Source organism: Rhinichthys klamathensis, unplaced genomic scaffold (assembly GCF_029890125.1).
Source record: "Rhinichthys klamathensis goyatoka isolate OS25496 unplaced genomic scaffold, OSU_Roscu_1.1 h1tg000056l_1, whole genome shotgun sequence".
Taxonomy (NCBI): Eukaryota; Metazoa; Chordata; class Actinopteri; order Cypriniformes; family Leuciscidae; genus Rhinichthys; species Rhinichthys klamathensis.
The window spans coordinates 529,502-553,937 of record NW_026606601.1 but is presented as its reverse complement, the minus strand read 5'-3'; the positions used below and the strand labels follow the sequence as shown (position 1 = coordinate 553,937).

The 24,436-nt window shown below is 36.2% G+C and overlaps 1 protein-coding gene across 1 annotated transcript in view; it reads left to right on the top strand.

The window, feature by feature from the left end:
* Positions 1 to 13,558, top strand: part of LOC130083526 (testis-expressed protein 264 homolog) — a 44,330-nt gene extending 30,772 nt beyond the window's left edge. The window contains exons 3-4 of the mRNA XM_056248600.1: positions 6,503 to 6,671; positions 13,260 to 13,558. Coding sequence (XP_056104575.1) covers positions 6,503 to 6,671; positions 13,260 to 13,543 — 453 coding nt within the window. The 3' untranslated portion in view covers positions 13,544 to 13,558. The remainder of the gene's footprint in view (positions 1 to 6,502; positions 6,672 to 13,259) is intronic.
* Positions 13,559 to 24,436: the final 10,878 nt, after the last annotated feature.

Below are 24,436 nucleotides of genomic sequence, written 5' to 3'. Positions count from 1 at the left end.
GTTACGCAGCACGTTTGAGCTTCAGCAAGAACCAATGAGGTTCATTCTCGTGTTACGCAGCACGTTTGAGCTTCAGCAAGAACCAATGAGGTTCATTCTCGTGTTACGCAGCACGTTTGAGCTTCAGCAAGAACCAATGAGGTTCATTCTCGTGTTACGCAGCACGTTTGAGCTTCAGCAAGAACCAATGAGGTTCATTCTCGTGTTACGCAGCACATTTGAGCTTCCGCAAGAACCAACGAGGTTTGTTCTCACGCGTCAAGCAGGTTTGGTTGAGCTTCTGTTTATGTTCACTGATCAATGCTTATATGTAAATAAAAGCCTAAATTAAATCTGTTCGCATCTAAAGTGATTGAGTCTCTTCTTAAAATTTGGACTAAACCATTTAATTCATATGGATTAGTTTTACAGTCTGTTTATAAACTTTTTGATGCTTTAGTGGTAGTTGCGTTGCTGTCAATGGAGAGTACAGAACTAACTCAGATTTCTTCAAAGGGATTCTTGGTTTCTGTTCCGAAGATGAACGAAAGTCTTACGGGTTTAGAACAACATTAGGGTGAGTAACTAATGACAGTATTTTCATTTTTGGGTGAACTATCCCTTTAAGCCTTATCGAGCACCACTGATAACTGTATATCTGATAGATTTCTTTCTGACTGATCTTTGACATTTTTGCTTAAGATGATACCACCACTGGGAATCTCCTTCACAGAGGAAAGATATTAGTTCTGCAAAGCAGTTTAGACATGATTAGGCTATTCATCTCAAACGGCAACAAATCTATGAAGTATGGAAGATCAGGGGATCACCTAACTACATAATTGATTTTAATAACAAAGACATGAACTGTTCCAGAATCAGCACTTCAGAAATGTGCTGACCTTTTTCATAGATGTGTGGTTTGGTGCTCTTCTTGGCACATTCATCTCTTTGTAGCACTTTCAGCCCACAATGAATGCACTGCGGTTACCCAAGACAAAGCATGGCGTTGTATGTGTGTGCGAGATACTAGTGACAGCAAAACTGTTTAGAAACAGTACATTTGTACATTGGGCCATGAGGTCTTCTTTAGTCCTAAATTTATCCTAAACGCTTTTGTTTATTTTTCTGAAAGCATGCTGTGTATTTTTGGAAAGGATTTTCCTTTCCAAACTGACGTTCCCTCAGATGTTTATCCCCAGGCAAGGAACTTACCAAAAAAAAGAAAACACTCATCCGTTCTCACATGAAAACCTGTGGCGTGTGAGAGAAATAAAGCTATATAAATACATCAATAATGTTTTATTTCTCACAGGCATTCTCTGTTGGTGGTAGCCAGATGGACCTTCTGTTTCCTTTTTTACTTTCTGTTTGTGTTTAAGTGAGATTTTGGTATCTTTTTGTTATCAATGTTTGTTCCCTTGTAAGAAATAAAAAATAAATAAGGATATATATATATAAAATATCACAACAATTTTTAATAACTGGTTTTAACATACCCTGTACACACTATTGATGTTTCTTTTGCAGAAGAAAAACAACACCTTTCGAAATGCAGGGCCAGTTTGAATTGCAATGGAGGGACGTCCCAGACAATCTTAAAGCTACTCAATCACCAAGCCAAATATTTGATGGGCTTCTCCAGCAGTCACTGCAGGGGCCTTTTCTCCTTGTCACTCATGTCTTTTCGTAAATAGCATGGAGTCTCTCTCCGCGTCTTATCTTTATTCTCTCCTGAGATATGCCATCCCTGGAGACACTGAAGATAGTGGGGATATTTTATGGCAGTGGTCCATCACTATAAAAGAGTCTTTCTCCTTGAAGGGGCAATATGGCATTTTGTTATTTAGTTAATAATCTCTTTTTTTTTTTTTTTTTTTTTTTTTTTTTGCTGCAGGGTAAATGTGTGATCTGTGAAAATGGTAATCTGGTTGCACAATCAAGTTCGACAAGAGAGAACATTTATTGTTGTGAGGTTTCTCTTTTTAGCTCAAGAGACTAATTTACAATACCATTCAAACTTTTGGGGTCAGTAAGTAAAAAAAAAAAGAAATTGTTACTTTTCTACAGCAACGATGCAGTCAGTTGATCAAAAGTGACAGTAAAGACATTTATAGTTTAAAAAAAAAGATTTAATTGGAATTTAATGGAAGTATTTGATGAGACATTTTTAGTTCTTTTTGAGATCTTTGACTTTTGATTACAGATGTTGGTAACATTTGAGATTGCTAGGTTCTGTTTCTCAGAAAAACAACAGGATTTAATCTCCATTCAATCTTTTTTACTTTCTATATGGGAAGCAGTGGAGATATTATTACTCATTTGATAATGTCTAAGTCTGTCATATAAATCATGTCTCTTTCGGTGTGTATCAAAGTACTATCACATTACTCCATCCAGATCAGTATTTCTGTGATTCTTTGAATGAATGAAAGCCTGGAAACAGATCTCAGAGTTCCAAGATCCTTTTCATAGTGTAGAAAGGCAATCCATGCTTATCCTCTGCTACTGTCGAGAAAAAGAAAAGCGGAAGGCATTTCCATGCCCTGTTTTTCTCTCTCTATTTCTGTGAGTCTAGCGAGACTGAATCTATATGAGGGAACGTTAATTAAAAGGATATACAGAGAAGAAGAGCAGTGTGAGATGGAACCTTTCCTCTTGAATTTGGATGAGAAATTTTGACAGCTTTTCATCTTCGTCTCTGGCTTACCGCAGCATCCCTCTTCTTTTCCTCTCCATCTGTTTTCTTTTCTTCTCAGAGTTTGCAATGGAGCCTTTTTGCTTCTCTATTTTTTTCTACATTCTCCTGCATCATTAATTTTGTTATCTACATTGTTTTTATACATGGATATCTCACCTTGAAATGTCAGTCAACACAGTTGAATTTTAGTCATATACAGATTTACCACTAGCTAATGACCAAAATTTTAATGACTTAGTAGTTAAATGGACTACTTTTATGATAATTTAATGGCTCTTTTATGCAGCGGGGGGGGGGGGGTTTCTTCTATTTTGTCATTTTAGAGCTTGACAGACTCGGTTCTCTCATTCACTTGAGGTATACAGAAAAGAGTCATTCTTTCAAATATTAGCCTAGTATTGTTTAAAAATCGACCTTTTGTCCTCCGCAAAAGAAAGAAAGTAATTTGGTTTGGAATGAGGTGATTAAAATAATGACTGAATTTTCTTTTTGGGATGAACTATTCCTTTAAATCACATTTGCTTTGTGCTGAAGTAGCTTCTACAGGGTTGACGGCAATAGAGCTCAGCAGTAGGTTTCCGAAAGTTAAACTGCCATTCAAGTTCTCCAAAAAAGTGTAATATATTTTTTATTAAAGTTCAGATTTTGATAAAAGTATTATAACGGAATGAAAGAGCTACTAATGCCATAAAGAGCTGTGAGGTAAATCTTTTGAAGTCTTAAACCTTTGTCTTTTTCTGACAGTTTTTTTGGCTTTGAATTTATATATTTAGGTTGATTGGTTTGGCTCAACTCCTTATTGAGGAGTTTTGGAAAACTCTTTGGAGAAAAATATGAAATACAAACCCAGACCTCTATGAAAGGGGAGGATAACTCTGTAGGTCTGCATTAGTAGGTAAATGTAAAACATTGGAACAATAGCTGATTCTTTGAGGGAAAGACTATTGATTATATGATGATGGTGGATATGAAACTTCTTGCCCTTCAGCTTTATTTTGATTGCAGAGTGTCACATGAGACTGTGAGCTGGTTAATTATCTAGAATCAATAGTTCAGCCATAAACCAATTAGAAAATCTCACTAGGGAGACCAAGACAATACACTTATGGATTATGCATCAGCATTTAAAGTTGTACTTGACAGACTTTTAAAAAAAAGCCAAAACTTCTAATTATGATAAATTAGCTGACCTAATAAGTGTAGATCCTTGCACAAACAATCGGCCCAATTTTGTTACCTAAGAGTTTGAATCAATAACTCAACAGACATTTTTTAAACTTGCTCATCTGTGCATTTTCCTTTTTCAGGTCTTGAGGGACTGGATCTCAAACACTATTGCGTGGATACATTGTTTATGATATTGGGATATTAATAGCGTTACGTAATCCCCCAGCTTCTAGTCCCTTCTGTCTCCTGTCCCTGTTTACGGCCCCAGTCCTCCAGCTTTGTTCGTGGCAGCACACGTCAATCATCTGTCAGATGTAGAATAGCGCCGTGGCGGGGAGATCGAGGGTTCAGATCAGGCCTTTTGCTTTTTCAGACTTTGAATTTGTTTGTGATTTAAATTGTAGGAGCAGAATGTATGCTAATGCTAAAAGCAAGGCAATGAGGAGTTATTCAGGTAAAAATGAATATGTGTTTTTATATGTATAATTTTAAAAGAGAATTTTGGTCATATATAGACTTAAACCTATCAGAATTAAATTAGACATAACAGCCTGACTGTCATACAGGTGTTGAAAGCCTTTGTCTGTGAGAAACAGATGGTGGGAGAACAGAGACGTCCCTGATGTCCCATACTCTCTGAGTACATGTAGACAACTAAACACACATCCTTTACTGTCAGCTGCTAATTTTGCCTCAGTCTCTTTTTTTGGGGGGGGGAGCAGTTATCCGACTTTTGTTTGTGATTTCTACAAACTAATTTATCTAAATATAATCCCTGTCCAATCTGGTGATCAATCATCTTATATTTTTGGACTTCAAACCGTTTCTGATTTACATATTCAACACTTCACTTTAAAATATTCATCAGCTTAATGAATATTGATGTAACATTTGACTACTGTTAACTACACCCTGCCTGAAGGGAAAGCAACACATGCTGGCTATAGTTTGGACATATCAGCAATGGGTTTTTTAGGGTTTGGAAAGAATACAATTATCAAAATGATGCATTTAGGATGCCTTCGACAAATGTATTTTACATGCATGTATTTGGTAGATGCTGATATCCATAGGGTGAATTCAGGTTTATTGGGATACTTTTTGCCATTGAAATGAGTGTGGAAAAAGTGTCCCAATCAACCTGAATTCACCCTACTCAGCATCCCAAAGTGAGCCTCTTATTTTTTATTTTTTTGGGGTATATTCCTGGTTTAAAAATGCCTGTTTCAATTAGTGTGATTTAGTGCTCGTAAGATTTTAATGAAAAGATCACAAGACAGATTTGTCTCAATAGGAGGTTTAACAACTCTGTTGGGGGCTCCTTAAATTTGATTGAAATGAAGCAAGCTTTGCTAGCTTTGATGAGAAGTGTGTTTGTGTGTGTTCAGGATAAGTGTTAAAATCAGTGAGTAATAAGGGTGAAAACTGAGAATAGGAAGGGGTAAGAGGAAGCGTTAGTGGCTGGACAGTGTCTGTGGATGACCTGCTCTTAGCTTTTCAACTCTTCCTTTTATTTGCTCTCTCTCTCTCAGCAGAAAGAACAAGATTGAAAGTAAAACAGGACAAGAAGCACTATTAATGTTTAAAGAATTTGTGAAGGCCAGAATTTTGATTGATTATAAATTTTATAAAGCTATGAATAATTGTGAGTTTTTTCTGGACCAGTGGTGTTATAATGAGACTCTTTGTACACTATTTGAAGACAACCTAATCTTTACACCAACATTGGAATGATCTCTGTGTTTTAGTATATATTATTTTTTCTGTTATTGCTGTCATGTGAATATTATACTGTTTTTATTTTATGAAAATGTTAATGTATAATTGTGTATTTGTTGTGGATGAGTAAGTGAACAAATACAGTTCTGTTGAATCTCTCTCTCTCTCTCTCTCTCTCTCTCTCTCTCTCTCTCTCTCTGTCTCTCTCTCTCTCTCTCTCTCTGTCTCTCTCTCTCTCTCTCTCTCTCTCTCTCTCTCTCTCTCTCTCTCTCTCTCTCTCTCTCTCTCTCTCTCTCTCTCTCTCTCTCTCTCTCTCTCTCTCTCTCTCTCTCTCTCTCTCTCTCCTCCCTCTTCCAATCTTTCTCTTGATTTTTGATAATATACAGCTAGCCAGCCATTATCACACAATAAATCCCAGCATAAACGGAAATGAATGATTAAATGCACGTTAAGAGTTCAAATTATGATAAGGCTGACTGTTGATATGGATGGATATTTATGTCTGTAATGCCAAAGCTGATTTTTCAGCATCATTACAATTTTCACCAGTCTTCAGTGTCACATGATCCTTCAGAAATCCTTCTAATATTCTAATTTGCTGCTTAATAAACATTTTTTCCAACAGTTGTGCTGATTAATATTTTTGTGTAAACTATGATACTCATTAAGAAAGTTCAAAAGAACAGCATTTATTTAACATAGAAGCCTTTAGTGCATTATAAATGTCTTTACTGTCACTTTTGAAGTTTATCCTTGCTGAATAGAAGTATTTATTTCTTAAACATAAAAGAAAAATCCTAAACTTGTGTATTTCAGCTTGGAAAAGTGCTGGGATCATTCTCTTTTGGAGTTTTTTTTATTTTTTATATGTGGCTGGATTGAAAGAACTTTTATTCAAATTTTTTTCTTTTATCTTTCTGTCTGTGTGTCTCTTAGGAAAGGAAATTATGTGCGCATCCATTTCTGGAGATCTACCGAGGAGGGATGATCCACTATATGAGTCCGCTGGCTCGGCAGGGTGATTTCTATGTTCCTGAAGTTAGAGAGGCCCAAAGATGGTTACTGGGAAAAGAGTCTGAAGAGGACAGGAGGACGGACATCACAGGTATACTAATTATGGCTTTCCTATTGATGCTTTCTTATCTAAAGCAACTCACAGTACACCAATTAAAGGAAATAAAAGTTTAGCAAAGGCATACTTTTGATTATCTACATAATTATTTTGGCTAAGAACTGCCCATTAAGACGTGGAAGAGACATGTAAGCTACCAAACATAGTTTCTTTAGTTTGACAATGACGTTAGTACAAACTTGTTGGCTCCCATCAAAGATTTTTAACACCGTTTATTGAGCACTAAGGCCCCGTTTACACTGCAGGCAAAAGTGGCCCAAATCTGATTTTTTGGGGGTCAAGTGACCAGGTCAGACTTCTTCAGAGGTAGTGTGAACACTCAAATCTAGCCCAGATCTGATTTTTTTCAAATCAGATTTAGACCACATAGGCCCCCCGTTCACACCGCATATGTATATGGTCTAAATCTGATTTGAAAAAATCAGATCTGAGCTAGATTTGAGTGTTCACACTACCTCTGAAGAAGTCTGACCTGGTCACTTGACGCCAAAAAAATCAAATTTGGGCCACTTTTGCCTGCAGTGTGAACGGGGCCATACATATGTGGTCCTGAATCAGACCCAGAGCTGATTTTTTTCAATGCGGCCGCAGTGTGAACAATCAAGGCGGATTTGATGCGACTTACGTCAATCTACGTCGACATTTGTCACAATTATGCGCCGGCGAAGCCCTAGACACAACAGACACAGACAGTAGCCTAACATTAAAAACTTGACTAGATATGGAGAACAGCGATGAAGCGAGTCAATGAGAGTGAGGTGTTAGATCTAAGTAGTATATGGGGAGATACTTCAATTCAAGCTAGAAGGACCTACCGTAACCGCTCCGTTTTTGAAAAAATTGCACAATGAAATGGAAGAACAGCGTCTCAGTGAAACTATTCACGTCATATTCCCACCACTCCTGGCTTCGTCTACGCATCCACACAGATCTCTGTAGTGAATTTGCAACCATAAACCCGCAAAAGTTTCCATTCACAAACATTATGAAATAAATGCGAATATGCTTACTTCCTCCATAACCTCCCGAACTTTAGTGCAACCGCGTGCTGCGTCTGATGTCATTGTTATTGTTCTTTTGCGCATGCCGGTTAGTTTGAAACCTCAAACAGTTCACACTGCAATCAGATATAGGTCACATTTTAAAAGGTAATGTGAACAGCCAATCAAAAAATCGGATCTGAGCAAAAAATCTGAATTGAGCATTAGGACTTGCGGAGTGAACGTGGCGTAATAGTAGCCTATTGTCCATTTAACAAGTTCACATTTAGTGTGCCCAGTGTATCAGTTTCATTTCACATGAAAGTGTTTTAATAGGCATTAACTACCATCTTATGGAGTTTTGATGTGGTTGTGTCATATTGGCTGAACTCACCTACACCTGCTCTAGTGATAATGAGACACAATCTGTGTGTGTGTGTGTGTGTGTGTGTGTGAATGGCGTATTGCCCTGGTCAGACCAAAGCCCAGAGGTACCGCCGAGCAAATATGAAACACACATGAGCTGTTTGTGAGGGGTGTGTTGTCCACACCAGCTGTCCTGTCCTAGTGATGCCTGTTACACCTGTTAGTCTGTTACCTTGAAACAAACACATAATGATAACTATAATATATGATAGAGGAAGAAGATTAAAGCAGAGAAGACGGAAGATTAAAGGACAAATATGAAGCCTGCTGGTTTGTTGGGTCTAAATGTGCTGCTAAATGTAATATGTTTTACAGCATGTCTCATTCCTACTGTCCTGTTCAAGTGCACGTTTGATCTTCCAGCGGGACACACAGACCCTCAAGACTAGCACAAAGTTAGTTGCTATTGGCTTATAACTTTAGAATCTAACACGAAATCATCTGAATCAGAAAACGTTGAAACGTAATAAATATTGCTGAATATATTGGTAACACTCTACAATGAGGTTCAATTTATTAACATTAGTTAACTACATTAGTTAACATGAAGTAACAATGAACAATAGTTCTACATTATTTATTAATCTTAATTCATGTTAATCTCAACATTTACTAATCCATTTTTAAGATCAAAAGTTGTATCTGTCAACATTAGTTAATGCACAGCATGAACATTTTTATTAACTAGCATTAACAAAGGTTAATAAATGTTCAAATATATTGTGCATTGTTAGTTTATGTTAATGCTTTAACGAATGTTGACAAATGAAACTGTGTAAAGTGTTACCAATATATTTTCAATATTGGCTTATAATAACAGCAACATAAGTGTTTTAGGAATAAGTTAGTGATAGTTGATCCAAAAATAAAAAATAGTCATCAGTTTGTTTTTGTCTTTTTTTCTAATTCTGTGGAAGTCAAAGAGGTCCAATGTGATTTCTGATCCCATTTACTTTATTGTTTGGACAAAAACAGTATATAGTAATTCAGTCATTCTTTTTTTTTTTTTTTTTGTCTTCCGCAGTAGAAAAATAAAAATTTCATGATGACTGTATTTGTAATATTTACATGTATGCATTCGGCAGACGTTTTTATCAAAAGTAACTTGCATGGCATTCAAGCTACACATTTTTTAAATTCATGCATTTTCTGGGATTCAAACCCATGACCTTGGCGTTGTTTTCATGGCAAAAGTTTAGTAATCCTTTAGTGATTGTCGAACACAATTTAATAAATCCAAGGCGCACATTTTCATTGCGCGAAGCACTTTGTCTTTTACCATAAGTCTCTTTTGAACTTCACTAGTTGAATATGTGTGTGTGTGCCACTCAAACCAGCAACAGATAAAGGAGCAAACAATCATCAGACTGTACTTTGCTGTTTGGTAGTCATTCAGCATCAAATAACAGTATCAAACTGATGTGTCGGAGGTGAATATACAGTGTGCAGGTTATAAAGCTTTTTAGGTTTCTTCTCATCATGTAAGCGCTTATCACTTTGAGAAAACCAATGAAAAAAAAACAGGAAATAAGAATATTTACAGAGGACTGTAGTAAATTTTGAAATGGAAAATATGTAGGAACCCTGGCTTTTACACTTGTATATCTGTCAGTTTTGTCAGACTAACTGTCTTCCTAGTAGCAAAATAAACACGTTCTTATGATTTATTAGTGCACACAAATGTATTCTGAACAAATTACAGAAGTTTTCAACTTTTAATGAGCAGGAGTCTGACAGCAGTGTGCCTGTAGTGACACAAAGTGCAGAGAACAGATGTGAACAGAAGAAAACAGATTTTCTATTCCTTGATTTTGAAGTACTTCTGGTTGTCTCCGAGCAGATGTCTGCGCCGTGTTTTGAAATTGCCAGGGATGTTTTACTGCAGTTGTAAAGTCAGAAATAACTGACCGTTTAATTATTAATCTGCACTGTCATCTCTTTTTGAAGATTTAGTTAAATTGCAATAATTCACTAAAACAAATTACTTAATGTCATGTTTCAGCGCTGTGTCAGCTACGCATTTTTAAGCAGATATCGCAAATGATGTTGTCAAGTGATGTTTTAGTTGTCATGCTGAAGAAATCGCTGTGTTTTGCTGAAGTGGTGTGACGCTGACCTTGCTGCTCAGATTTAAGCTTTCAGCATCTGTTCCCTGGTGAAAGATGCTGTTCACGAAACGGCTGCAAAATGAGTTTTGTCAAAGTGGCATATTGCACTGAAATGTGCTTTAAATGGCAGGGGCTGTGAAGTGCTCTCACATTTGATATGGGAAACCAAAACCAAGGGGAATTGTATACATTTCTTTAATCACAAAAGACTGATCGGCAATAGCATGCACTCATTAAGGTTGAGAAAAGACTGCATTACTTTGTGAGAAATTTGCAATTAAACTATTTTGATGTATACAAATTAGGTTTCATTTCCAATTGTTCTTTGAATCCAAATGAATACCTTTTATTTATTGGTTGTCAGTTAACATGAATACCAGATTTTTAGCTCTGGTCTCTGATGGCAGATTTTGTGAGGTCAGGGCAACTGTATCACTAGTTATAAAATAAAAAGTTGTAACACTAAATTGAAAGAACAGGCCTTTAAAAGATTTTTTTTTTTTTGTTGATAAAATCAACATTATTTCGTGAAATGAAATAACTTAAACTTATTAGCCGATACGTCAAGAACAGTTTTGATTAAATAATAAGAATCTTTTATATTTCAAATTTGTAATGTATGCTTTAAATGCATAGGCTATTACTCGGGCTCGAATTGACATGAAAAATGGACACGTTTCATTTCCGACACGCGCTGTAAGCGGTAGACCAATCACAACAGTCTAGGCCGTTTGACCAATCAGAGCAGAGTAGGCTCACCGAGAGACAGAATCTCCGAACGAAGCATTTTCAGACTCTTTGAGAAATTAGGTGATGTGCAATATATTGTATGGGGAAATTAGTGGGGGGTTTTACCAGGCAAGTAAACTATATAGGAGACCTCTAAAACAAAATCAGGAACCTTGCTTAAATAGGGGCACTTTAAATTCAAGTGATTCTAAATGTAATTTTTTTAGTACTATAACTGTTGGCACATATAAATGCACATAAACAAATACCAAAAGATGGTAGGCACATTTGTAGTAGTTTGTGAGTTATTGAAGCAAAATTTATAAAATGTCACAGTTTTCCGGCGGCCTCCACTACGCTGATGGCATTTGAAGGACACTTTGTTTTCTCTCTCCAGCACTATCAATCTCTTTATCTTTATTCCTCTCTCTCTCTTTCACAGACTCGGTTCCCTGTCATCCCTCGCTATCCCCCCTTTCATCTAATCTGTCCGTCCCTACCAAAATGCCACATTGACAGGAAAGAGCAGGAGGCAGATAAACAACACTTAGTGAACGGTCATCTAATAGACACACAAAACATCCCTTCATCTTAGAAGCACTGACATAAGCAGAAAAAAAGCTGAGACGCAGGCGGTCCTGACACGTTTGTCACTCCGACACACTGAGTGTGAGCGTGCGGGGTCTCCTTCACACACAGCATGAGCGCGCACACACTCACCTCTCTAAATCTGTTAGTCTCTCCTCTCTCATACTGTCAGTTACTGAGTGTGTGTGTGTGTGTCTAAAACTCCTGATGCAGAAGATTAATTGAATAGCTGCAAAACATTTTGCTTTATCTCTCAATAGGAAGGCACAACATATCTGTAGCATATTGATTAATCGGCTGATGATTCATATTTTTTCATTTATCCATATTTTTTTATATTGGATTTTTAATTGTGCATGATCATTTCCCCAATTTTTACATTTGTTGTTACAAAGTTACTTCTGTGAATATCCAAAGTGGACTATCGGAATAAAGAGTAACTGTTTTTTTTTTTGTTTTTTGGGGGTTTTTTCTTCACAAAAATAGTAACGATCTTTAATATCAGTCATTTATTCGGTTATTGGCCACAATGATCATCAGTATTTCATTGAGGTTTAATATTTGCACATTCCTATGTTTCAAAGCAATTTTTCATGCAGGATTAAGAATAAAGAGGCCCAGTGTTATTTTAGTATAGTATTGTAAATTAGCCTTTATTTTTATATTTGCAGTCTTCATTTTATATTTGCAGTCTTCATTTTAATTTTAGCTAAGTAAATGTTAGTAATTTTGCTACATGCTTTTTTTAGTAGTTTTTTTTATATTTCTATGTAGCTTTAATATGTTTTTTTATTTTTATTTCGGATAGTTGTAAAGGCAACCTATCTAATTTCCATGTAATTTTAAAAGTAATATTTAAATTTTATTTTGGTTTTATTATATTTAACGAAGTTAGTAGTTTTAGTTAACAAAAACAACACTGATGTAGCATTTAAAAATGCTTTAGTTGTAGGTATGTTATTCTTTATTTATTACACAAAATAGTATAGAATTTTAATATCAGCCAATAATTGGTTATGATCATTATAATTATCGGATTATCAGTATTGGCCTGATTTTTAGTATTCATCCATGTTTCAAATTTATTTTTTATGCAGGAAAAAAATGATGAAAATCTAGATATTCAGGGTGTTTTTGCATCTTGTCATGCAGTTGCTAGGGTGTTCTGAATGGTTGGTAAGTGGTCAGATGAGTTCAGCCACATAAATTATACCACAAACGTATCGCGGCAAGTGCTATTACTTTTCTTAACATGAGATATACAATTAACTCCTAGTAGATGATAAAACAGGTTAAAAAAGAGAATGCATAGACGTGCTTGCATTGACTGAGGGATGCTGAGCTATTTTGAAATTGTTCAGTAAACAACCGCCTAGTAATTTATGCTAAAAACAACTAAAAGACCTCAACATCTATATAGCAGCTAGTTTAGAAACCTAGTTATCTGCAAAGGTGTTTGTTCACACACTCCAATGCCAACACATGCAGTTCTCCAAACACTCCTCATCTCCTTTCCACAAGCACAGTCACAACTGCTAATTAGCAAGTAGCGCAAGTGCAGAAACAACCTGAAATCGCTATTAAACACAAGGAAACGAAGACGTTATACAAGCTTTTGTATGCTAGCCTTACAGGAGATGCTTTCATTTGCTGAGGTGCTGCTTGCTTTCTGTGAGACTATGGCGAAATGAATCACCTCTTGTGTTTGGTGTGTGCGTGTAAACACACAGGTGCCGATTCCCACAGCGAGTGCAGTTCTGTGAGCCGCCTGCCCCCCTGCGACAGCCGGGACACCTCACCTGCCCCGTCCACCACCAGGACACACTCGCACGGAGACCGAGACCGTCACTGGGACTTTGAGCGCGTGGAGAGAAGCGACACCTCCAGCGTCTCTTCCTTCGAGGAGCTGGATCTGGACTCGGACAGGTGTGACCACACACCTCCAGCCCTCACAGGAAGTGGCAAAGACAACCTGCAGGGCCAAGACAGAGAGATGATGGTTGAGGAAGAGTGAGAGAGCCAATGGAAAGAGAAATTTTGTAAATATGAATATAGTTGGTTTAAAGGGATAGTTCACCCAAAGATGACAGTTCTGCCGTTGTTCTTGTTTCAAAAGCCAAATTACTTTTTGTAGAATCTTTACGTACTCTTAACAGCTTTCAAACTCTAAAAAGCACCATAAAAGTGGTCCATATGACTTGCTTCCAAGCAGTGTTATTTATTATCATAGTATTTATTAATATTTTTAATGTTTTATTTAAAAAAAAAATAATTTGTGTATTTCTTAATTTTAGTTTAAGTGTGAGTTATTTTGTAATAAAACATTTTTATAGTTTTAGTTAACAATAGCAATAAATAAAATTTGATTGTGTGAGGAATAAGATAATCTTGCCCTCTGCAAAAGTACGACAATAAATGCTGTTTTGGTAAAAATTATGTTTTTTTTTTATCAGTAAATATTTGTTTTATTTTGGTCTTTTTCTCATAGAAAACTATAGTGTGGCTCCAAAGACTTGGAATATAGTGCACAGAGTCATATGGATCACTTTTTACGGGGATTTTATTTGTATCCTTTTTATGGCTCAACTATGAACTGTTGAAATTCTTCTTAAAGAAATCCTACTTTTGTCAACTACACAAAAAAGAATGAGGTTGAGGAAATAATGACATTTATTTTCATTTTTGGGTGAGCTATCCCTTTAAAGGATTAGTTCACCCACAAATGAAAATTCTGTCATCATTTACTCACCCTCGAGTTGTTTCAAACCTGCATGAGTTTCTTTCTTCTGCTGAACACAAAAGAAGATATTTTGAAGAAAATGGTAACCAAACAGTTGATGGAAAAAATAGACTATGGAAGTCAATGGGGTCCATCAACCTTTTGTTTACCGACATTCTTCAAAATATCTTCTTTTGTGTTCAACAGAACCAAGAAACTCATACAGGTTTGGAACAACACGAGGGTGAGAAAATTTTCATTTTTGGGTGAACTAATCCCTTAAAGTGTTACGGTGTGTGTGTGTGGGAAAACATGCTTCTATTAATAAATAGACAAGAAAGTAGTTTAGTTGATTGTTTTCTACTGCGAAGGGAATCGGCAGGTACAAAATTGTGTCTGAGACAAACATATTGAGCCAGGTAACCTGAATGTCTTGAATCATCTTCATCATTTTATTTAGTGCGTCCTCACTAGTATTTCATTAGTGAATCTGTTGTTTGTTTGTTTGTTTGTTTGTTATTGATCGTAAGTTTCGAATGACTGAAGATAAACTGACATTGATGTTAGTGATTATTCATGTAATGTTCAGCTTTCAATTATTTGAGTGTAATGTGTTCTTCTCTATCCTCACATTCTGTCTTCTTCCTTCAGTAATTACTAATTTGCGCCTAAAGAAACTCAAAACTGAAGAGTTCTGTGACTTGAATATTCATTCATCAAAGCCATATGTTCATAGACGAACCAAATCTTTATTTGCAGCAGAAACTGACAGATAACATTTCCTCGCTCGGGAGACGATTGCAGCAGATTTAAAACCCTAGTTTATTTGTGGTTTGCAATTAAATGTGTTTAGAGCACATCATTATTTGATCATATTATATCATATAAATGGTATTTGCATATACTTGATTTTCCAGTGAGTTTACAAATTACACTTGATCAGTGTAGTATATTTTTTTTTCAGCTATTACAGTGGTATTTTCTATATGATGAATATTGATACATTTCCAGGTGTCATTCACCACTTTTTGAATTTCTTGTAAAAAAAAAAAAAAGTTTTATTATAGAACCAACTGTGGTCCTCTGTTGATATCTTGAATGTTATCCTAGAAAATGTTTCCATTGAGTTTCAGGTTGTGCGAGTTCACACACTTCAGGACAAACTTGATATATTGTTAGTTGAGATAAAAGTTTATAATATTTCATAAATGTCTCTGATTTAAATTCTTAATGATTTGTTCTGCTAGTTGTTGAGCAACTTAATAAATGTTTTTAACAGACAGAACTGGTTCTTCTTTCTTCATAAACCTTTATATATATATTTTTAACATTTTTCTTTTAATTTTAGTTTTGGTCATTTTATGTGCTTTTGTCATTTTTAGTTGTATTTTTGTGGATATTTCTATTTATCTTTAAATCTTAAATTTTTTGTAATTTTAGTATGTCAACTTGAACTTTTATTTCAGTTTAAACTTATTTTATTTCTTATTTTATTTTCATCTGTTTTTAGCTATATGTCATTGTGTATTGTATAGCCTACACAGTAAAAAAATAAAATAACAGAAAAAGTACTGCCAGCTTATTAGCCGGACATTATCCAGTAATTTCAGACATTTACGTTTACCCCTAAAACACAAAGCAATCAAATTCAAAATACAGGTAAAACATGTTAATTAAATTAATACAGTACATTGTACCATATTTGTACGAATTTTTTGTGTATATTTTATTTGTATATTGAGTGTGTATTTTATTTCTATTAGCCTAAACAAAAATAATTTTGAATAGAATTTAGTTTTAGGCCCTGAGAAACAGACTTGGTTATTTTCCACAGTGACTGATAACTAAAAATCAACCAGTTCTAATAAACTTTAGAACTTTGATGTCTTGTTTCTTTATTGCCCTCCCGACAGACACAAAATATAAATCCCTTTCTGTATTATGTCTGGTACCGCTTTTTGTTTTCTTTAAAATCAAAACAATTGTCTGGTCTGATCGATTTATGTCGTGTCTAGATTGAAGTGCATGTTCGCAGTAAACTTCAAAGTGTCGTCGTAAATGCATCCACATTGTCGCTGATACTATAGGCACTGATGGAAAATAATACATCACAACACTGCCTTTTGAGACATCTAAAGAAGTTTTGAAAGCACACAGCATGGTGTGTCTGTTGGGGGGGGGGGGGATGGGGTTCTTGTTTGAGAAGCCGTTTGACTCGGATATACATCACAATAGGGAAGAAAAGACTATAACCACTTCCCTTTCATGGCGACTTTAAAGTTTTCTCCTTAAAACTGCAGTGAACCAAAGACAAAGTCTCAAAAACGCAGTTTGAAATCTCTGGTGTCTCTGACGTCACAAACTACCTTGTAACCGATCGCGTCAACGTGTGATGATCAACGAGTGGATCTCTGAGCTAGTGTGAGTGAGTGGAGGCGGGGATAATTTGTATATTCATAGAACTATAGCCTATACTAAATGAGGCAAGGGTGTAGAGTAACATTCAAGCTATTTTATGGCATGATGAAAGAAAAATTCAAGGAATAACCGTTTAAATTTTTGGTGATCAAAGATGAGTTTTAAGGGATACAATTATTGACTAAAGGGGGACTTTAAAAATGCAGTATGTTAGGGAAAGAATAGACAGAATTTTGGTCATTCTGAAAGTAATATGTTTATTTCACAGATAGAAAACAAAGCCGAAAATTTAGTTTACAAGCTACTATGTGCATCAAACTAAACTCTAAATATCCTTCAAAGATTTAAAGCAATGAACTAAGTTTAGCCAAATCTAGACTAGTTATTTGTACCTCGATTCTCTCGCCTGTGACTGGTTGATTGAGAACTTTGACTCAGACAAGTTAACTGACCCAAACACAGAATCAGCTATTAGTTTCTGGAGCATTTTAGAATATTGGCAATTATTATGGCTGACCTATTTATAAACTTCACTTTCATGCTTGCTTTACCTCTGAATATAACAAATAGATGTTATTTTTGCATGAATACTTCACAAGCTTGTTATTTAGCATATCAATGGACAGTTTTACATGCTGTTGCATCATACAAACCTCGAAACAGTTTTTCCAGAGGGTTGACCACAGCTTTCAGATTGATCTAAAAATGTGACAGATTCACACTACTGTATTTCCATATGGGTGGAAAAGTTTGGAGCAATTTCTGATAATTTCTACGCGTCCTTGCACTCCCCAAAACTCAGTCTGGTTTCTCTGGATCTCTCTGGCATTATGATATTCAACAGACCTCTGTTTCAAGGCAAAATTGGTCCCTTTGTGTTAGAGGTGGTTATTATATAATCTATTGCAAGTGTTTGCTGCTCTAATCACCACTGTGGGCATGTGCATTTCTCTCCACCGTCCTCTGAAAATATCCAAATTATTTGTGGGTATAAGACAAAGCAAGCTTTGTGCTCGCGTCGGTGTGTGTGTGTCTCTCCATCAGCGACCAACCCCCTCCTGATTCCGCTTTAATTGGTTGAGAATCTGGGAGAACAGAACTTGGACAGCGCTTGAGGGGTCTTAACACAGTGTTCTGGAACTTGGATCTTAAGCACTGACTTCTGCTGATGCATACAGTATGAACTTTTCTCAGAGAGCCATCAGTACATTAAGTTTCGTTCTGTAATTATACCTTATTTTATGCTGTCTTGCACAGATGAATGGCCACATCATTAAAAGCTCTTTCTTAATAGTTAGTTAGAATCCACCCTGCGAATCAGAACCTGCAAGTGGGCAGCATTTCCTTTGCTTTGGCTTAAATGTAGCCTAAATGTAATTAGGCTTCTTTGCTTGTAGAGCTTGTAAGGCTATAATTCTCTGCTTCTCATGTTGTTAAAAAAAATGTTAAATAGGCCTACAGGTTTTTTTTTTTTGGTTTTTTTTTTTTGCAGAAATATAAAAAAAAAAAAAAAAAAATACAAGCAGAAGCACTTTTCAAGCAAAGCATTTCATCAAAAACAAGATAGGCCTACTCTAAAGCAGTAGATATTCTGTTTTGGACGCTTTCTTTCACATCATGGTTAAAATAAAATAAAAATGTTCCAAATAAAAAGATCAGCATCATTTGTTTGCAGGTGGTCATTTCTTTTATTTTCGTTGTTTTTAATAAAAAAAAAATGTTTTTTGATATTATCATTTTATGTTTCTATTAATATGGCTGCATATTAATTTCATAATATTATTTCTGCAAATTGAATACATTTATCCCGCTTCTGTCATCCACGCCACTTGAAAGAGAGTTATTTGCAGTGTAACAACGTTAACATATTATTTACATCCGATTATAAATGGCCTCTGCGCTTGCGTCATTAAATAGCTACGCACGCTCCTCGAAAATTTGCAGAAACTCGCGTTGTTTGGTTTCAGTTTCTGAGGGAAGCAGTTGCAATGTCGACCTTTCTTCTCTGGTTTTTCTGATATTTTTTTAATCTCTTGTAGTGTTTCAGACGAATGTAGCGGAGTTAAGGCCTGTACACACCGGGACGAATATCGGCTCGCGTTATTCGTCAGCGTTTTTCAACGCGTTTTTTGTGTTCACACCCAAGCGATTTTCGCTGACGATGAGCCGAGTGAACACGCAAATTCATTCCCTGACATTAGATGGCGCTTAATGTAAAACAGAAATACCCCGGTCCACAAAGTGGCGCTGCGCAACTACGCTTCTGACACTCGCTTGTCACTCAGAAGAAGAGAGCAAGTTTGTCGCGTTTGTTATATGGTTCTTTATTGTCGTTGGTGTCTCTTTATAAAGACACCAACAAGACCAGCAGCTCTACTCATCTAGCCTTACATCTTCCTCGTCTTATTTCTTCCCGGCAGAGTGTAGACGCTGTATATCTTCTTCGCCATTACGTATGTGTGCTCGGCAAGACCGTTTTGTGTTTGAGCGCCCCCAAGTTGTGTTTTACTGTAACTTCAGAAGCTCCAGACACGTGAGCAAAAGCGCCAATCTCATTGGTCGGATAGTTTTTGACGCGGCGCGTCAAACCAAAAAAACGAACCCGAGGCGTTTTTAAAAAAATGACGCTTTTACGCGTGGCGTTTTACGCGTTGGTGTGAACACTCACATTGGCGCCCTTTGTTTAGTCACGAGGCGTTAAACGTCGGCGAATAACGCGCGCGAAATTCGTCCCGGTGTGAACAGGCCTTGGGGGTTACACAAGATGGCGGAGAGAGCAGACGCTCTGTGAGTAGCTCAGAGTAGCAAAACCTTTAAAATCAACGGAATGACCTTATAACTCACTAAAACCCTGATTTTTCAAACGTAGCTCTGTAGGGAACTTATCCTAATAATTCAGAAACCGTATGCACCTACGGGAGAACGATATTGCGAACCACAACATGGCTAGCTCTAAAGCTAATGCTAAACTGAAAGCTCTCCAAGCACACGACTACTGTGGTCCAGAAAGTATGGAAACGAATATTAAAGGTACCAAAAATACCCTAACATCGCCTTCCAAACCACCAGCACCTCCAAAAAAGCCAAAACCAGACGACGTCGTGGCTACTGGCGCTCATGCAGATGACGCATCTAACGCTGCAATCCTGGCTGCTATCGGCACTCTTCAAAACATGATGCAAGACTTCAAAGAGGATCTAAAGCAGAACACGCTGACCATAACCAACATCGCAAAAGCGGTAGAGTTTAACTCTGCAGAGATCAAAGTTTGTAAGGAGCAGTCCCAGAAACTGCACGTCGAGGTGAAACAACTCAAAGAGATGAACACAGTTCTTGAAAAACGAGCATCAGAAGTTGAAAAAAGAGCGGCAGAGTTAGAGCGTTATAAAAGAAGATGGAACCTGCGAGTAAATGGTTTAAAGGAGGAAAAAGACGAAAACACTCGACTAATCATCTCTGATATCATCGGAAAGATTATGCCACACTGGAGGGATAAGATGGATTTCATCCTGGATTCAGTACACCGGCTGGGGCCGAGTAACACCAATCGCCCTCGCCAGATCATCATGCAGTTCACAGGTCGCCTCTTCAGGGACGAACTCTGGCGGATCACCAAACTTCACCCCGTTTGCAAGGATCTCAATATCCGATTCGCAGAGGACCTCACCAAAGAAGATAGAGAGGCACGGATGGCTGTGTGGCCGAAAGTCGAACAAGCGAGGAAGGCTGGTCTAAAGACAGTGTTTCGGGGTCCCCACGCTTTCATTAATGGACAAAGAGTCTTGCCATAGACACAACGTTCCAGGGTTTGGAATCCTGATAACAAGTGAGTTTGAATGATAACGCGTTCTCAAGGTTTTGCTACTATTACACATTCCTAAATAGGAATTTCTACGGTTGTTTAAGTTCTATAATCCATTGCTGTTAATTGTTTATTTTTTTATTTTGTTCTACCTATGTTCAGTTTAAAGAGTACCATTTCTTTAATGTCTGTTAATGCAAGGGGTTTAAGAGACATGACAAAGAGGAAAAGTATTTTTTTATTTTGCAAGGGGAAGAAGTCTAATATAATTTTTTTGCAAGAAACGCATTCTAATGTCGATGATATTAGTTTCTGGAGTAAACAATGGGGAGATGAAGCTTACTTTAGCCACGGTACTTCACGGTCAGCAGGTGTCGCCATCCTCCTAAATAATTTCAAAGGTCATATTGTGTCCCATAAGGCAGATGAGTTTGGTCACTGGCTGATTCTTATTATAAACGTTGATGGTCTGAATTGCATCTTAGTCAACCTTTATGGTTATAACATTAGAAGAGAAAACCGAAACCTACTGGAACAAATTGGCTTACATTTAGATAATCTTAAATTAACTCACTCAACTGATAACATCATAATTGGAGGTGATCTGAACCTAGTTCATGATGAATTTTTTGATAAATATCCTCGCAGATACTCTGCTAGTCACCCAAACACCATATTTACAAACTTTTGCGATAAACATAATTTGGTTGATACTTGGAGACACTTTAACCCAGGAATTTCTCAATACTCCTGGTTTAGCTCAAGTCACAATTTTAAATCCAGAATTGACCACTGGTTAATTACGAATAATTTACTGCTTTATAATATTAGCTCTAATATTTCTGCTGCACCACTAACGGATCATTGTGTTATTTTACTACAGATCAAACCCAATGATAACAATGTTTACTCACACACATATTGGAAGTTCAATTCTAGCCTGCTCAAAAATAATGACTACTGCCAGAAAATCAAACTGTTAATTAAAGAAATTGCCAATTCTGAGGAGCTAACAACTGCTACCAAAAAGTGGGAATTCCTAAAATATAAAATACGCCAATTTACTATCTCATTCAGTAAAATAATTAAAAAAGATAATGAAAAACAAGAAGTAGACATTATTAATCAGTTAAATTTTTATTGCAATAGGCCAAACCAAACGGATGACGATAGACAGAAGATACTAAATCTCCAACCTAAATTGGATGAAATTTACAATCGTAAGGCCCTAGGAGCCTTCATTAGATCAAGGGCTAAGTGGATTGAGGAGGGAGAAAAAAATTCAGCATATTTCTGTGGTCTGGAAAAAAGAAGACAGGGGAAAAATTGCATCAGATCCTTGATAGTTGATGATAATGAAGTCACAGATGAAAAATTGATCTCTTCAGAAATCTGGAATTTTTATAGCCAGCTTTATAGCTCTAAATTTTCTAATGTGGACTGTAAAAACTTTTTTCAGGAAATAGCACAACATATTCCCATAGTAGAGGATAGCTTCAAACAAACATGCGATAACCAAATAACAATTACGGAACTGGATGCAGTAATTGGTCGGCTCTCTCTTAACAAAGCTCCCGGTTCTGATGGTATCACAGGTGACTTTTACAGACATTTTTATGTAGATTTAAGAGACATGCTGCTACAAGTCTTTACTGAAATTTTTGAAACTTGCGTGCTTCCACCAACAATGAGACATGGTGTTATCATCTCAATTCCAAAACCTGGGAAAGATCCCAGAATTATAGATAACAGAAGACCCATTACACTTAGAAATTCAGATTACAAACTCCTAACTTACATCTTCACTTATCGTCTTCGAACAGGAATATCAAACCTTATTGCAGACTCACAGTCAGGGTTCTTAAAAGGGAGGTCAATCCATAACAATATAAGACTGGTAATGGACGTAATTGAGTATAGAAGCCAAATAGAGGATGATGGTTTCCTTCTCTTTCTAGACTTCTATAAAGCATTTGACTCTGTGGAGCACCCATTTATTCTTTCGGTACTAGAACACTTTGGATTTGGAGTCAAATTCAGAGAGTTGGTTGGTGGATTATATAAAGATATTAATAGCTGTGTCCTATTACCTAGTGGTACCACCCCAAGCTTCAAGATTAATGTGGGTATTCCTCAAGGATGCCCCATCTCACCATACCTATTTATTTTAGCCACAGAAATGCTAGCAATTTATATTAAAAACTGTCATGATATTAAAAAACTTAATGTACTTGGCACAGACATAATAATCAGCCAACTAGCAGACGACACAACAATATTCTTAAAAGATAGATACCAAATTTCAACAACTATTGCCAAAATTGAAAAATTTTCCAAAGCCTCAGGCCTAACTTTAAATTTAAAAAAGTGTGAATTGATGGCAATACATGACACTTTACTGAAAGACATCTGTAATATTCCTATTAAATCCGAAATTAAATACCTGGGGATTTATCTAACCAAGGACCAAAAACAAAGCCAACTTCTGAATGTAGAAAGTAAAATTAAAGAATGTAAGTCACGACTAAATATATGGTTACAGAGGGACCTATCAATTCTAGGACGAATTTACCTAACTAAGATGGAATGTTTATCGAGATGTATTTACCCAGCATATTCCAATGCCATTCCAAACAAATTAATTAAATCTATCAACCAAATCAACCTAAACTTCGTTTGGAGAAACAGACCACATTATATGAAAAAAAGCAATATGGTTAAAGACACAAAGGATGGAGGACTAAAAGTTATTGATTTTGACTGCCTTAATGGAACCTTAAAAATAAATTGGTTAAAATCTTGGATCAAACACGGCAACGCCTTTTGGTATTGTATTCCAAATACTTTATTCAAGAAAATAGGAGGTTTAGATTTTCTGCTTAGAGCGGACTTTAATGTTGACAAATTACCTATATCCTTATCAGAGTTTCACAGACAAATACTCTTGTATTGGAAAATGTTGTACGTACACAACTTCTCACCCCACACGTCTGTACTATGGAACAACAGATATGTTCTGCACCGCAACAGATCTCTGTTTTTTGAAGATTGGTATGGGAGAAATATATGGTCCATAGCTGACTTAATGGATATCAATGGTCATTTCTTAAATTATGAACAATTTGCCATCAAACATAATTTCCAACCCTTAAAATCAGACTTCACTAAATTACACAGAGCGCTACCCCAACAATTTGTCTTTCTAATAAGAAACACTTTGGCATATTATCCAATACAACCACAATTGGCCTCACTATCAATTCAAGGGATCTGTATTCTAGATAAAAAATGTACTAACCACTTTATTAGAAATTGTTTTACTGAATACCTTTACCCTGAAAGGCAAAATAAAAATAACATCATTCAAAAATTTGATAAAGATTCAATTACTAAACTAAGAACAATGTATCTAACACTCCCTATACCCCCCAAAGTGAAAGAAACTCACTTTAAAGTAATGAACAACATTTATCCCTCTAAAGAATTACTGAGACTTCGCTTTGGTATAGATGATAACACTTGTACATTCTGTGAAAAGGGTGTTGAAACTACGGACCATGTGTTTTTCTCATGTAATGTAATACAGATATTTTGGTGTGATGTACATAAATGGATTAAGCAGCAGATATCTTCATTCCCAACCTTTATATCCAGAGACGACATTACATTTGGTTTGATTCTGCAAAGCAAGGATGTTGAGTTGTGTATTAATACAATTGTATGTCTAGCTAAATTCTTCATTCACAAGTGTAGAATTGTGAAATCATCTCCCAAATTTGTTGTTTTTTTAAATGAATTTAAACTGTATATAAAATCCTTAAAAACTCTGAAAGGTCCTAAAGCTCAAAAAATATATGATACCCTAAAACACTTCCCAACTGAGATAAATGGATGAAAAAGTCTGAATTTACCCCTTATGTCATGGATGTTTTATCTACATACTTATTATTTATTTATTTATTATTATT